The following is a 13533-nucleotide window of genomic DNA, read 5'->3' as shown; positions in this document are numbered from 1 at the left end:
CAAACACAAACCAAGTTCAGCCCTGCCGAGCTTGCAAGATGCGTCAAGATTGGACACATAAATACGTTTAATTATGTTTGGTGGAGTATAATCATTCACGCATACAATTTCAACACATTCATTAAAAGTAATAAAAGTGATTCCACAGCGCATATTATTATAATCTAATCAAATAACCTAATTACTATGACCTTGCAGGCTGTTCTCATCCACCTCAATACAAGCTATTGTACGCTCCTTCATTGACGAGAAATGCGTGCATACTAGACTCATGTAATTGCATTGCAATCGAAACACAATAAGTGGCTCAAAAGTTAATTGAACAGCGTGCCACTGCGACCAATCAGAGGGAACGCTTAGCGATTATAAATGGCCGAACAAGACACCCATTGAGGTTATCTCGCGTGAGCATTAAGATGGCGGTTTTTCTTCGTTGGGTCGTGGTGCTCTGTGCTGTGGGTGTTTTGTCTGCGGATTCTGGGTTCGTGGGTGAGGATTTCGCACTGTGCTCACTGCAGAGTCTCTCACTTGGGAAAAAAATCGTTGAAGGTTCCACAGAACTCCGTGGGGTAACTTGTATGCATTGCCGGATTGAATTGTTTTTGTTTTTACTGGTCATTACGCTTTTTGTTTAGTCACAAGCATCATTGAGAATCGCGTCGCATTTTTGCGTATTGACTGGCAATCTTCACACTAGGATGGATTTCGTGTGTGAACGCATTTGAGTAAAATTAAACGTCACCCATCGTAAATTTAACCATTTGAGTTTTCCGACGTAACCTCCTGCTATCGGCAGTTTTTTGGACCTTTTTAGCGTTAGAATGTTTAACCAATACCGATTTGTATGTTGAGCAGAACAATTTCGAGCTTGGTGTGCTGTAAGGTAGGGGTAAGCAACTCTCATTCCCTCTGTATTCCTTTGAACTTCCATCTGACTTTAGAATTCACTTGGTTTTTTATTTAAATTAAATAACTTTCAGTTACATTTCTTGGTTAGCAAAATGGGAGAAGTTTGGTCGTGACCTAGTGTGTCAAGCAAGCGTAATGACTAAACCGAAGATGCGCTGTTGCACGAGTGTACGAGCTGTTTCTTATCTTATTTTGACGTGACATTAACTTCCGTTTGTGTCGTTCGTCTCTTAAAGGACATCGAGCTGCTAATCGTGGCATGAGGGCGATCGATGATGAGGAATTGCCCCCATCTACGGTCCCAGCAGGTATATTCAATGCTTTGCACGTAAACATGACTGCCACTAGAGTCATCACACTTCTGATGCCTTGGACCATATCTGCACCGTAGGGTTTGTTGCGTCGTTTATTGCGTTCAGTTGTGCAACTGCTGAAGTTTTCCAAAGGTGGTGTTGAAATGATGTGCTTGGAGGGTGCAGGCAACAAGCAGGTGTGTGTATTGGTAATATTCATTGCAGTCTAATTAACCACTTCAGGGCGCGGTCATAAAAATATTGGCTGCGCTAATGTAGTTAAAGCTGTAGGTGGTTGAACCCATGCAATGTTTATCGGGTGCAGTATTTCGTGTACGAGACCTGCTCTGCTTAATGTAATGCACCAGCTCAAGAACGGACTAGTCCTTGAAACCACAGCACCAACCAGTTGGAAAAAATAACCAACATTCAATGCACTGGCATTGGCTCGAATTATTTCGGCCTGCGCTAATGGTTATGGGTCTCATTTCAGAAATGTTTAAATGCCGCGCTTTGTTCTTCCTAATGAGTATTTTGCGATCTATTAGACCCACTTTGTATGTCCATATGTGCTGCGAACTTTTGTGAAGCTGATGTCCTGAGTTTCCTAATGGACTGATGTACAGGTGTCACCTATGAGGTGCAGTGCGTCAATGAGAGGATGTCTGCCAAGATCGCGAAAAGCGTCCTGCTGGGCTACGGCGCTTCTGATCTCGTCATGAACTCTGCAACTCCTGCATGCAAATTGTCGGAAACTGGACCGTACATCACGTTCAACATCTCGCTCGGAGAATGCGGCACCTTCTTTGAGGTCTCTAATATCAAACTTTTTCCTAAGTGCTTTTTCTTAACTGCCTGCTTTTTAAAAACAAATCTAATGTGCCTTGTATCTTCCCCCCTACAGGAAACGAGCACAGACCTCGTCTTCTCTCAAACGATTTCTCTGCCCAGTACCACGTTTGGCATCATCACCTACGACTTCGTGTACATCATGGTCAATGCAATGTATGTAACCAAAAGCCATGCTTGACACGTACGGTCTCGCAGTCTTCTAAACTGCGTTCTTGCCATTCCACGTAATGGCGTGACCAAGCCTGCCGTGACGACCCTTCCGTTCATTTCCTGGATATTGTCCTGATTGGTATGCCTCCAAATTAAAGATCTAATCCAAAAGCTAAATTTGTCATTCGTTTCACAACTTGCTGCCGAACTGAAAAACATTATTATTGGTACTTATTCACGTAATCCATTTGGTCACGTGAACAAGTACTTGATGTGCCATAATTTGAACTGAAATCTACTATTGTAATGATAGGATTTAATGTCTTCAGACCTAAACACTGATGCTCTTCCCTTTATCCCCTTTTTATAATAGCTGCAAGATTCCGAGGACGAAGCTCTTGTCTTCTTCGGCACTCCAGCCCAACAGCACAAAGGTTGTGCTCAACCAGACCGTCTATGCTGAACTGGAACTGAAGATGGATTTCTACAAAAGCTTTACGTTCCTGGCGCCATTCCTGCCCACCGACTACCCCCTAGTGGTGCAGCTGCGTCAAACCCTCTATCTCCAGATGTCCCTCAAGACCGGCCTCGGCCTTACCCTGTTCACCATCGACCTCTATGCAACTCCCACCAGTGACCCCCTTGATCCGCGGAAATACTATCTCGTGAAAGAGGGGTGCGTAGCTTTTCTGTTCTCTAGTGCTTGACTCTGGCTTGAATGTACTCGAGCCTACCACCTGTTTAATCTGTGGCCCTTCTCTCTCCAGCTGTCTGCGTGACAGCACCGTGAACGTCACCATCACCGCCACTGCCCGCCGCTTCACCTTCCCAGCCTTCGCCTTCACTGCTCAAGATACAAAATACGTGAGCTCAACGTCCCACCATGCTAAAAGCGATCACGAGTTTTGCGTGGCAGGGTCTAGCCTTGGCGACACTTTGCCTTGCAACTTGCTCGCATTTGCGCCAAATTTAGGACTTGTGTTCTGGAATGGGTTTTTCCTCTTTAATCTACAATTGTATTAACGTCCACTGGCCAAACGGGTCCTCTTGGTGAAACATTGCTTACTGATGATTGAATTGCCCATGGTTAAACCTGGCAGGAATCTTTGTCTCTGGGGCATTCCCATCCCCTTCAATTGCAAATGCCTTTTTTTTAAAAACCTCCCTATTTTCATTATGCTCTGCAGGTGTACGTCCACGCTGCAATGATAGCTTGCAAGGCTTCTTTGACTGCCTCTCGCTGCCAGCAAGGGTGTCTGGCCAGGAAGAGAAGGAGCAGCTTGGAAACCGTGGATACCCCGGTCTACATCTTCACCAGAGGACCCTTTGTCTACAGCGAGGATGCCGCCCTATCCCGCTGTGCGTTGTCCTCTCATTAGCGTCGTGCTGGTTTTCAAAGCAACATGATGATTTGCACTTGCTTTAGGCCAGGTCTTTCAATACTCTAGGCCCTCTAGCGGTGGAGTCAATCCAGCAAGCTACAATTGAGTACTTGCATATTTCATAAATGATTTCCCAGTTTTAAGTGCATCCTGGTGTGTTCTAATTGTTAAGTGTATTTCTATGACGTCCAATTAACCCACTTTCCCCGTCTATTCTCCCTTTTACAGCGGAGATCCTAAACTACCCTGGTGTCGTGGCCGTTGCAGTGGTTGCTTCCATCATCCTCTTGGGCTTGGGTTTTGCTTCGAAGAGAATGCTGGCTAAGAAGTGATGCAGATGATTAACATGTACCCACGTCATGGAATAAAGCAAGGATTCAAACGGTTTTTGGCTTGATTGGTGCTTATTGCATAACGTCTACACCTCGTTGCCTTGCATGCTTATCTCCTGGGTAGAAACTAAAATAAACATTGCCTTGAAAGATCCAGTTTGGGTTGATCTTAATGCAAGCAGCTCCAATATAAGCTGACGTGTTAATCTTTCAAATGTAGCTGCCACAACCACGAGGTGTCTCCCCTGGAGAAAGAAAGCAATGCAATTGACAACATTTTGCTTCTAATGGATCGAGCGAGCATAACTTGGTACAAGACTCTCACAATATAACACCATTAGGACTGGCAAGGTCAATTGGACTAAATTGATCCCCTGAATCCTTATAAAGAACATTAGCAATAAATGCTATCTGACAACTGTGCTTTCTCCAAAAACCCACTTGATTGCCACAGCTGACCCTTATCTGCCCCACGCCTAACGTGTTCCTGGTCACCAACTCCAGTCGTTTATCAATATACAAATTTAATTTTCATCGCGTTTTCCACGCCTTTGCCACCACCATTTTACATCCCATCCACTCGTTTCTACTTGCTTACCCATCTCATGCCATATAGGGCCTGAAGATGTGTAAGATATGATCAAAAGTATGCTACTGAATCTTTGTAAAACCTCAGTCCTATGTACAGATACGTTCCATTCTTGGCACTAATGACAGTTAACCAAAACATGAATTTTGTGGATCCATTCCTAGAACTAATACTGGTGTAATGGCGATTTGACATGCGTCTCTTGAAGGCACCTTATTGAGGACCCGTTCATGTTACCCGACTGCAATGGCCCTAATTCTTGCGTGCAACTCAACCAATCCATTCACAACTGATACTCCTTTGATTTAAAGCTTTTGACTGCAGTAATTCATATTCTTAGCTCTTTCGGTAAAGTCACGTTGAAGGGAAACAATAAAATAATAAAATGTATATGAAACAATAAAAATTCTCGCGACGTTTCGACCATAACACAAACGGTCATCAGGCGATTATCATTAGGTGATGACCGTTTGTGTTATGGTCGAAACGTCGTGAGAATTTTTATTGTTTTAAATATTTTAATATTTTATTGTTTCCCTTCAACGTAACTTTACCGAAAGAGCTAAGGATATAACTGATACTCCTGTCATTACCTCCTGTGGCCACTAGTGCACTTGGTGCTCTCTTGCCATTACATATGTATAAATTACGTTTGACTTAAGAAAAGTGAGTTAACCAGAAGAAAACATCCTAGTAAATGTATTGGTCTTGTTACAAAATTATATTTAATAAAAACGATTATACAATTTGGGCATAATATGCAGTTTCTGATTTGAAGCTGAAACAACACATTTCCGTTTATCTGCCATTACATAGCTTAGAAATTTTAAACTCAAGCTGGTTTCCGCCGGGGCTGTCGTACCTGTAACAGCCGCTGTTCCTTGGAGTGACGTTCATAGTTCATTTCATAGTTCATTTATTTGGTATAGCCCTGTGAGCCATTCGGCTCGAATCGGGTGCAACCGCAACAAACAAAAAACATGAACAAGAAAACATCTTAAAGTGATTATGTGACTGTGCAAATAGAAAATACAGGAAAAAAATATCAAAATATTCCTTAAATAGCACCGTACACCAACGCTGTGTGTAAAAATCCCAGTGGGATGCAAGTCAAAATAACAACAACAACAACAACCACAAGACAACTAAGATTAAGGCCATCAGTCAACTCCGTACTACAATAAACAAAAACATGGCCAAAACCAAAAAAAACTTTTCGAAATCACCAAAATAAAAGCCACAAATTTAACGTAACAGTGATCATAGGGACTGTGACCGAATTTTTTACAATAAACTACATAAATTAATTATAACACCAAAATCTAGAGCCATAATTTAGGCCACTGAATAGCAGTGGCAGCTAGGGTTGTACAACTCCTCTAGAGCAGTTTTGAGTGAAGATCTCATAGGTAGTGATTCAAGTTGCAGTTTATTGGCAATAGCATTCCAGACCCTAGGGGCATCAATAGCAAAGGCCCTTCCTCCAGTTTTAGTACGGCAATAGGGAATGTGAAGCTGGTAAATGAGCGAAGACCTGAGGTCAAATTTGTTCTTTGAAACAGAGAGGAGATCCAGTAGGTAGTCTGCGGATTTTTTTGTAAGTACATCGTGAATAAATAAGATCTGGTGCACAAGCCGTCGAACATTAAGAGATGTTAAGTTTGACCCAATGTAGAGATCACAGTGGTGAGTCCTATATGGGCAGTTCAATGCAAATCTTAAGGCCGAGTGATAGATGGAATCAAGCTTCTTCAGTACAGTACTTGGGGCTGATTTATACACGATGTCACAGTAGTCAAGTAGAGGCAGTATGGTAGCTTTTATCAATTCCAAACGGAACATTGGGGGGAAGCAGTGCTTGTGTCGATACAGAAAACCAATTTTTATTTTTGTCTTTTTACCAATATAATCAATGTGATCTTCAAAACTAAGTTTTGAATCCAGGATGACCCCAAGATACTTATAGATCTTGACTTGCTCTATTTGATAATTATTCAAGGAATGTAATTGGGGAAAAATAACTTCCTGCTTTAGTCTCGGAGAGAAGCATAGCACCTTGGTTTTGGAGGTATTCAGGGCTAGTTTAAGAGAAACTAGCTGATGTTGTAGTTTCTTGAAATCACCCTGGAGCTTAGCAATCACGTCATCCGAAGAGCGGCCAGCAGTAATCAGTATCGTGTCATCTGCAAAAAGATTTACCCTGGAATGATCCAGTTCAGTGCCCAAGTCATTGACATAAAGAGAGAACAAGAGGGGGCCGAGGATGGAACCCTGTGGAACCCCTTTTGTTATCTTAACACTGTTTGACCTCCAACCATCTGTGAATACAGTTTGGGTGCGAGAAAAGAGGTAATTTTTTTAACCATTGTACTGTGTTCTCGGAAAAACCGAGGCAACTTAGTTTACTAAGCAGGGTGTTGTGGTCAACTGTATCAAAAGCTTTGGACAGGTCAAGAAAAAGACAGGCACAGTACTGCTTATTATCAAGGCTATTGTAAATTTGATTCAAAGAGTCTAATGCAGCAGATGTGGTGCTGCATTTTTTCCAAAACCCAGATTGTTTTAGATGTAGTAGATTGTTGGTGGACAGGAAACTGCTAATTTGGTAGCTCAATAATTTTTCCAAAAATTTCATCAATGGGGACAAAATTGAGATAGGTCGGTAGTTATTGGGATCATCTTTAGGGCCCCCTTTGTGAAGTGGACGGACATAGGTATGTTTCCATTCTAGAGGAACTGATGCTTCTTTGATGGACAGGTTGAAAATATGGGCTATAGGTGTGTATATTAGGTGACCAACAGTTAGTACAGCAAAGACGAGAAAACTATCTGCTCCGGTAGAGGAGGACTCTTTGAGGTAGGACAGTTGTTTCAGAACATTACTTTCGTGGATTGGTTGGAAACTTAATTCGTTTAATGTTTGGACAGGGGTGTAGGAATTTGCAGGAGCAGGGGTGACTCCCCATACATTATCAAAAAGATTACCAGCTTCAGAAAAATGAAGGTTAAAATTGTCAACTATTTTTTTGGGATCTGAAAAATATTCCCCATTTCGGTGAAGCTCAACGGGCAGACTTTCTGTTTTGGATGCCTTTTCGATAGATTTGATTGTTTTCCAAAAAATCCTGGCATTTCCATGTGATTCCAGGAGAGTGGAGGAAAAATAGGCATTTTTTGCATGCCGTATTTTTTTTACGCATCTATTCCTTAAAATCCTGTATTCTAGCCAGTCATTTACCAAATTACTTTTCTGAGCACATGCCCAAGCCTTGTCCCTAGTTTTCATGAGCTTTGTAATCAAAGGATCATACCATGGTGGGCGGTTGCCTTTAGTTTTAAATCTAACCAACGGAGCATGTTTGTTAAGAATTTGGAGAAACGTGTACCTGAAAGTCTCCCAAGCCGTAGTCAGGTTGGGGATATCACAGACCTTATCAATATCCGAGTGAAGCACATCATTTGTAAATGCCTGAGTGCTGAAGTGCCTCAAAGAGTGCTTCTCAACAATTTTAGGGGGGGCTTTGGGTCTGGCTGATGATCTCACACCAAAAATGAAGGAGTGATCACTAAGGTTATTACCCAGAACACCAGTCAGTGCGAAATTGTGAGGGGCATTTGTCAATAGGACGTCAAGCAGAGTTGACTGTCCCGGATTTTTTAGGTTGGGTCTTGTGGGGACATTTATTAATTGAAACAAGTTAAATTAATCGGTAAAATTTGTGGCCACGGCCGGCAGGTTTAGCCAATTCCAATTTAGATCACCCACTAAAATTATTTCACCTTTAGGGAGGCCCCCAAAAAGCTCTCTCAGTGCCGATGCAGCTTCAACATCCGTCCCACAAGGCGGTCTATAGCAGCACACTACCAATATCTGTTGATTAATTTGGAGAGTTATTACCTTCAAAGCAACATTTTTTAAACAAGGAGTGAGCTGGTGAACATGCAATAGTGTTACAAACATAGATGGCAATTCCACCTCCTTTAGATCCTCGGTCAAGCCGAAAAAGGTTGTAGTTTTCAATCGTAATCTGCAAGTCATTGACAGCAGGAGTGAGAAATGTTTCTGTTAGGCAAAAAATGCCCGGGTCAAGATTTGCCACTTCTAGTTTTAGTTGACTTAATTTAATCACAAGCCCTCTGATGTTGACATGTAGAACACCAACACCTTTCCTGCCAGAAAAATCTACAGAATTATACGAGCTCTTTTCATTTGGGCCAGGATGAAGCTCAATACCACCCAGAAATAAGAAAAGTAGAATTAACAGTTTGCATAAGTATTTTCTGTGAAAGGATGAAGAGCGGCGAACCTTGGACGAATAGCAGCAGCTCGCAGATGGTGTTATTTTTAAGAGTAGAATGAAGTTTGGAAGAAGTGCTGGTGAAGTAATAGGACAAAGATAGGGTTTAAAAGGATACAATGATGGAGTGTAGAAGTGTCTATGAGCTGTTTCATTTGCAAGTGTAGTGGCAAATCGAGCAACAAGTATTGACGCAAAATAACGAGGGTAGCCGTTTGTAGAGTTGAGTGTGGCACTAGATATGGCCGGGAGGGACAGCAGTAGGATGCACAGCAGGAGAATTGCCTTCTCTAAAATATCCGGGGGATACACAGATTTACACACAAGTGGAATAGAAAAATATATATACTTGTAGGCCGAGCGTGAGAAAAACGTCGTGCCGCACTCGTCACACATGCACGGCTTCTCGCCCATGTGTTAGGGTTGAACAGCGCCCACCCCCCTCTCCCAGACAGCAGATTCTTGGCTTTTGTGGGCTCGGCTGAACCGCTTGCACCGCCTCCTTTCCCCGCCGCAGGATGGTGCTCGAGCTAGCCCTCCTTGAGCTCAGCCCACGACTGGAATGTCGTTTCTTGGCCTCTCGTGTCTCTGCTGCCCGTCCAGACGGCCCCAATGAAGCCCACACAGGGGACTCTTCATTCACAACCCTTGGCCGTCTCGAATGATCTCCGTGAAGTTGTCCAGGATGGAGCGCACGTCGTCCTTGAGCCGCTTGTTGAATGACTGCAGGCGCACCTCCCTGCTCTGGGGCAGTGCCCGCGACATCTCGGGGCAGCAGCAGTGGAGAGAGCGCGACTCTCTCTCAGGGCAGCAGTGGACAGAAGCACGGCTCTCCCTCAGGGCAGCAGTGGACAGAGCACAACCCTGCCTCAGGGCAGCAGTGGAGAGAGAGTCTGGCTCCCTCACGGCAGCGGTGGAGATAGCGCGTCTCTCCCTCAAGCCAGATGTGGAGAGCACGGGGCTCCCTCCGGGCAGCAGTGGACGGGGCACGGCCCTGCCTCAGGGCAGCAGTGGAGAGAGCACGACCCCACCCCAGGGCAGCAGTGGACAGAGCACGGCTCTGCCCCAGGGCAGCAGTGGACGGAGCACGGCTCTCCCTCAGGGCAGCAGTGGACGGAGCACGGCTCTCCCTCAGGGCAGCAGCCGAGAGAGCGCGGCTTTCCCTCAGGGCAGCAGTGGACGGAGCACGGCTATCACTCAGGGCAGTAGTTGAGAGAGCACAGCTATCCCTCAGGGCAGCAGTGGACGGAGCACGCACTAGGCCGCTACAGTAACTGGAAGCCTGACTCGGGCTGTGCCTTGTGCATGATTTACTAGGCCTCACTAAGGCTGCGCCAGGTGCACGATCAGCTAGGCCTCACTCAGGCTGCGCCAGGTGCACGATTTACTCGGCCTCACTCAGGCTGTGTCATGTACAGTATTACCTAGGCCTCACTCAGGCTGCGCCAGGTGCATGATTAACTAGGCCTCACTCACGCTGCTCCAGGTGCACGATTAACTAGGCCTCATTCAGGCTGTGTCATGTACGGTATTACTTAGGCCTCACTCAGGCTACGCCAGTTGCATGATTAACTAGGCCTCACTCACGCTGCTCCAGGTGCACGATTAACTAGGCCTCATTCAGGCTGTGCCAGGTGCCTGACTTAGTGTTCTCACCGAGATAAGACTTGCTAAGTTACCCTCGTCAAACTGCTTACCTGCCTAGCTGGCTCAACGTGCGGTGCCGGCGCTCGGTCACGACAAATGGCGGGCCTGTCTCTAGTGGAATACTGTGCACCCGTATGGACTCGATTAGCTCACCCCAAATTGGTGGACATTAAGATAAATGTCACGGTGAGAGCTATCTCAGGAGCAATGAGGACAACCCCACGACTATGGCTGCCTGTGCTGTGCAACATCCCCCCCCCCCCCGCCAAAAATTCGCGGCCAAGATGCTAGACAAACTACACGTGGCACTAGCATTATCCCTTCACGTCGACATTTTCAAGCGACCAACCGTGTGCATGAAGTCCCGACACCCAGTGTCGGCAATACCACAGTCCGAGGAGTGGAGTATGTGCGATACCCGCACTGTTTGGAATGACGAATGCAGAGCCGTGAAAGTGCCCAACAAAAACCTCAAGTGGTCCATCCGTCCAGATGCCTGGTTTCGAACTCCTAAGGCAGCAATGGGTGGAGTTAAACCGCTTGCGGTGTGACTAGGGAGTTGGTGCCGCTTCCGAAATTCGATGGGGCCTATGTGACAGGTGACTGTGTGAATGCTGGGAGCAGGACACCATGGCGCACATTATTTTCGGTTGTGAAGTGCGTCAGTGCAGAGTGGTTGCCCCGCACGTGCTGGAGGAGGCGGAGGCTGCAGAGTGGCTGTGTGGCAATGTGGGCTGACGGCCACTCAATATAATGAGAGCAAGAGGCACCAGAAAAAGTTAGGTACAGATGTAAGTCAAGTTTATATTCATCTCACTGCCAAACACACATTTGAATCGAAAAAGACTGTAAACATGTGGGAGCAAGATGCACCAGACAACTGTTAGGTTCAGGTGCAAGTGTAGTGACATTGGGGATGTCACTGTAAGGGCCGTGGCGTGCGATGTCACTACATTGCGGACATCACCGGGTGGGTTGCTGTGTGAGGCCGGCTCTAGCACAGCACGGCGTGCGATGCACTGTCATCGCGTACACCCCATATGCGGGTGTAGTACCAGCCATAGCGGGGCTTGGTGAGCGCTGGTATAGCGCAGATACCACGCATAGCGTGTAGTGTGGGCTCCCACAAGGGGGAGTGGGAGAGTGTCAGCCCAGGGGCAGGGTTGCCCCAGGCCATGGCACTCTGGTTGACCCCGTGGATACATGATCCAGAGTGTCCACAGAGAGGGCCCCAGGTGGGGGGACTAGGGGGTGATCACATGTCCGGGGAGAGCTCTCAAGAGGGATCGGGAGGGAGCTAGAACGCTCGAGAAGGCGGGCGGGGCCAAGGGCAGAGCGGCCCCGACCCAGGAGAATATAAGGTGGGTCCCTGAGAGGGACCAGGGTCGCTGCATTCTTCAAGCTGGAGCTCCACGTCTACCAGCTGGAAGCTCTACCTCCTACGAGGCATAAACACGCGGTCGTGTACCTGAGTGGGGGTCTGACCCTTCATCGCTGTAACTCCTACGTATAGAGTAGTTCGCTGGGTGGTCAGCAGCCTAGGCTGTATCTGATGAAGGGGCAGTTACCCCTTTGTGTTAACGGGTTGATGTTACAATAAAAGTGTTGCCTCTAAAGAACAACGTCTGCGAATCAGTTGGGCTCACCACACAAGTAAGCCCTGTATTTTAGTTTAATAGGAAGAGTAAGAGGGAGATTGAAGGAAGGAAACCAAGCTACACATAAGTGGCAAGGATATTCCAGTAAAGTGAAAAAACTATTTACCAAACAAAATTTTAGCAAATGCAATGTTAAGTAAGAATAAAGAGGGCAGTTCTAGGGCTATGGGTGGGAGTCGGAGGAAGGGAGTGTTACTTTCTGAAACTGGTGGATTTGTTTGAGAGGACGTTTAAGATGAAGACTGCCCAGTGATGGTCTCTCTAGATATTAATGGAGGACAGATTTAAGTTAATGTACAGAGTTATATGGTAGGCGGTATATGATGTCACAATAATGACATTTGGGCAGGATTGTTGCTACAACTAGAAATTAAGGAGATGTCGAGGTGTAATACAGCGTCTGTTTCGGTTTAAGAAACCATTATTTTGTTATTATCTTGTTGGCCATGCGGTCCATGTGTGTCCTAAAAGACAGTCTTAAGTGACGAATAATGCCGAGATATATAAAGTTGTTAACCTCCTCAATAACTTGTCAGTCCAGAAGAACAATATGCATAGGTGGCGAGACAAGTTTGGGGCAGCCGGAGAATTACGTAATTTTTTGGCATTAACTCCTGCTGTAGATGCTGCTTTAACTCCTCCATGGAATTGTCTGGGGCCATCAAGGGCTTTAGAGTATTTAGCCAATTCCAGTAATATGTGCTGGAAACATGGGAGTAAACTTTCGTACTCTGAGAAAACCAAAAAACGAGGGGACTTTGATGAGGACTCCAAAAATATAGATTCAACCCAAAGGCAGTCCTAATAAATGAAAAACTGTTGATATGAGCTGAGTCCATTGCTAGACCCAACGCAGAAGAAACCGCACAACATATAGTGACGTAATGCCCGATCCACAAATACGATGGATACGTCACAGCGTTACACTCCGCTATTCCTGACGCCGTTAACTGGCTTGATCACCTGAATGTGAAATTGTAGTTGTTGCTCTGCAAGTACATCAGCCACACGAAAGAAGAGGATTAGTGTTCTGCTATATCCCAGCTGCTCTGCAATCTGTGGCCTGATGCACTGAAGGTCAATCATTCAAACACAAACCAATTTCAACCCTGCCGAGCTTGCAAGATGCGGCAAGATTGGACACATATAAATACGTTTAATTAGATGTTTGATGGAGTATAATCATTCACGCATACAATTTCAACACATTCATTAAAAGTAATAAAAGTGATTCCACAGCTCATATTATTGTAATCTAATCAAATAACCTAATTACTATGACCTTGCAGGCTGTTCTCATTCACCTAAATACAAGCTAATGTACGCTCCTTCATTGATGGGAAATGCGTGCATACCAGACTCATGTAAGTGCATTGCAATCGAAACACAAAGTCATCAATAAGTGGCTCGAAAGTTAATTGAA

At 45.3% G+C, this 13533-nt stretch overlaps 1 protein-coding gene across 1 annotated transcript; it reads left to right on the top strand.

Annotated features, from left to right (window-relative positions):
• Positions 1-376: 376 nt before the first annotated feature.
• On the top strand, positions 377-3972 carry LOC116956105 (CUB and zona pellucida-like domain-containing protein 1). Its single transcript, XM_032977556.2, has 8 exons — positions 377-489; positions 1146-1217; positions 1829-2013; positions 2107-2207; positions 2578-2880; positions 2972-3068; positions 3392-3563; positions 3815-3972. The coding sequence occupies exons 1-8, from the start codon at positions 417-419 to the stop codon at positions 3916-3918; spliced, it is 1107 nt and encodes a 368-aa protein (XP_032833447.2). The 5' UTR covers positions 377-416; the 3' UTR covers positions 3919-3972.
• The last annotated feature ends 9561 nt before the right edge of the window (positions 3973-13533 follow it).

Source organism: Petromyzon marinus, chromosome 63 (genome assembly GCF_048934315.1).
Source record: "Petromyzon marinus isolate PM22_M1 ecotype Great Lakes invasive population chromosome 63, UKy_Petmar_22M1.pri1.0, whole genome shotgun sequence".
NCBI classification, from domain to species: Eukaryota; Metazoa; Chordata; class Hyperoartia; order Petromyzontiformes; family Petromyzontidae; genus Petromyzon; species Petromyzon marinus.
The sequence above is the reverse complement of the archived record's forward strand: the minus strand, read 5'-3'. Positions and strand labels throughout refer to the sequence as shown.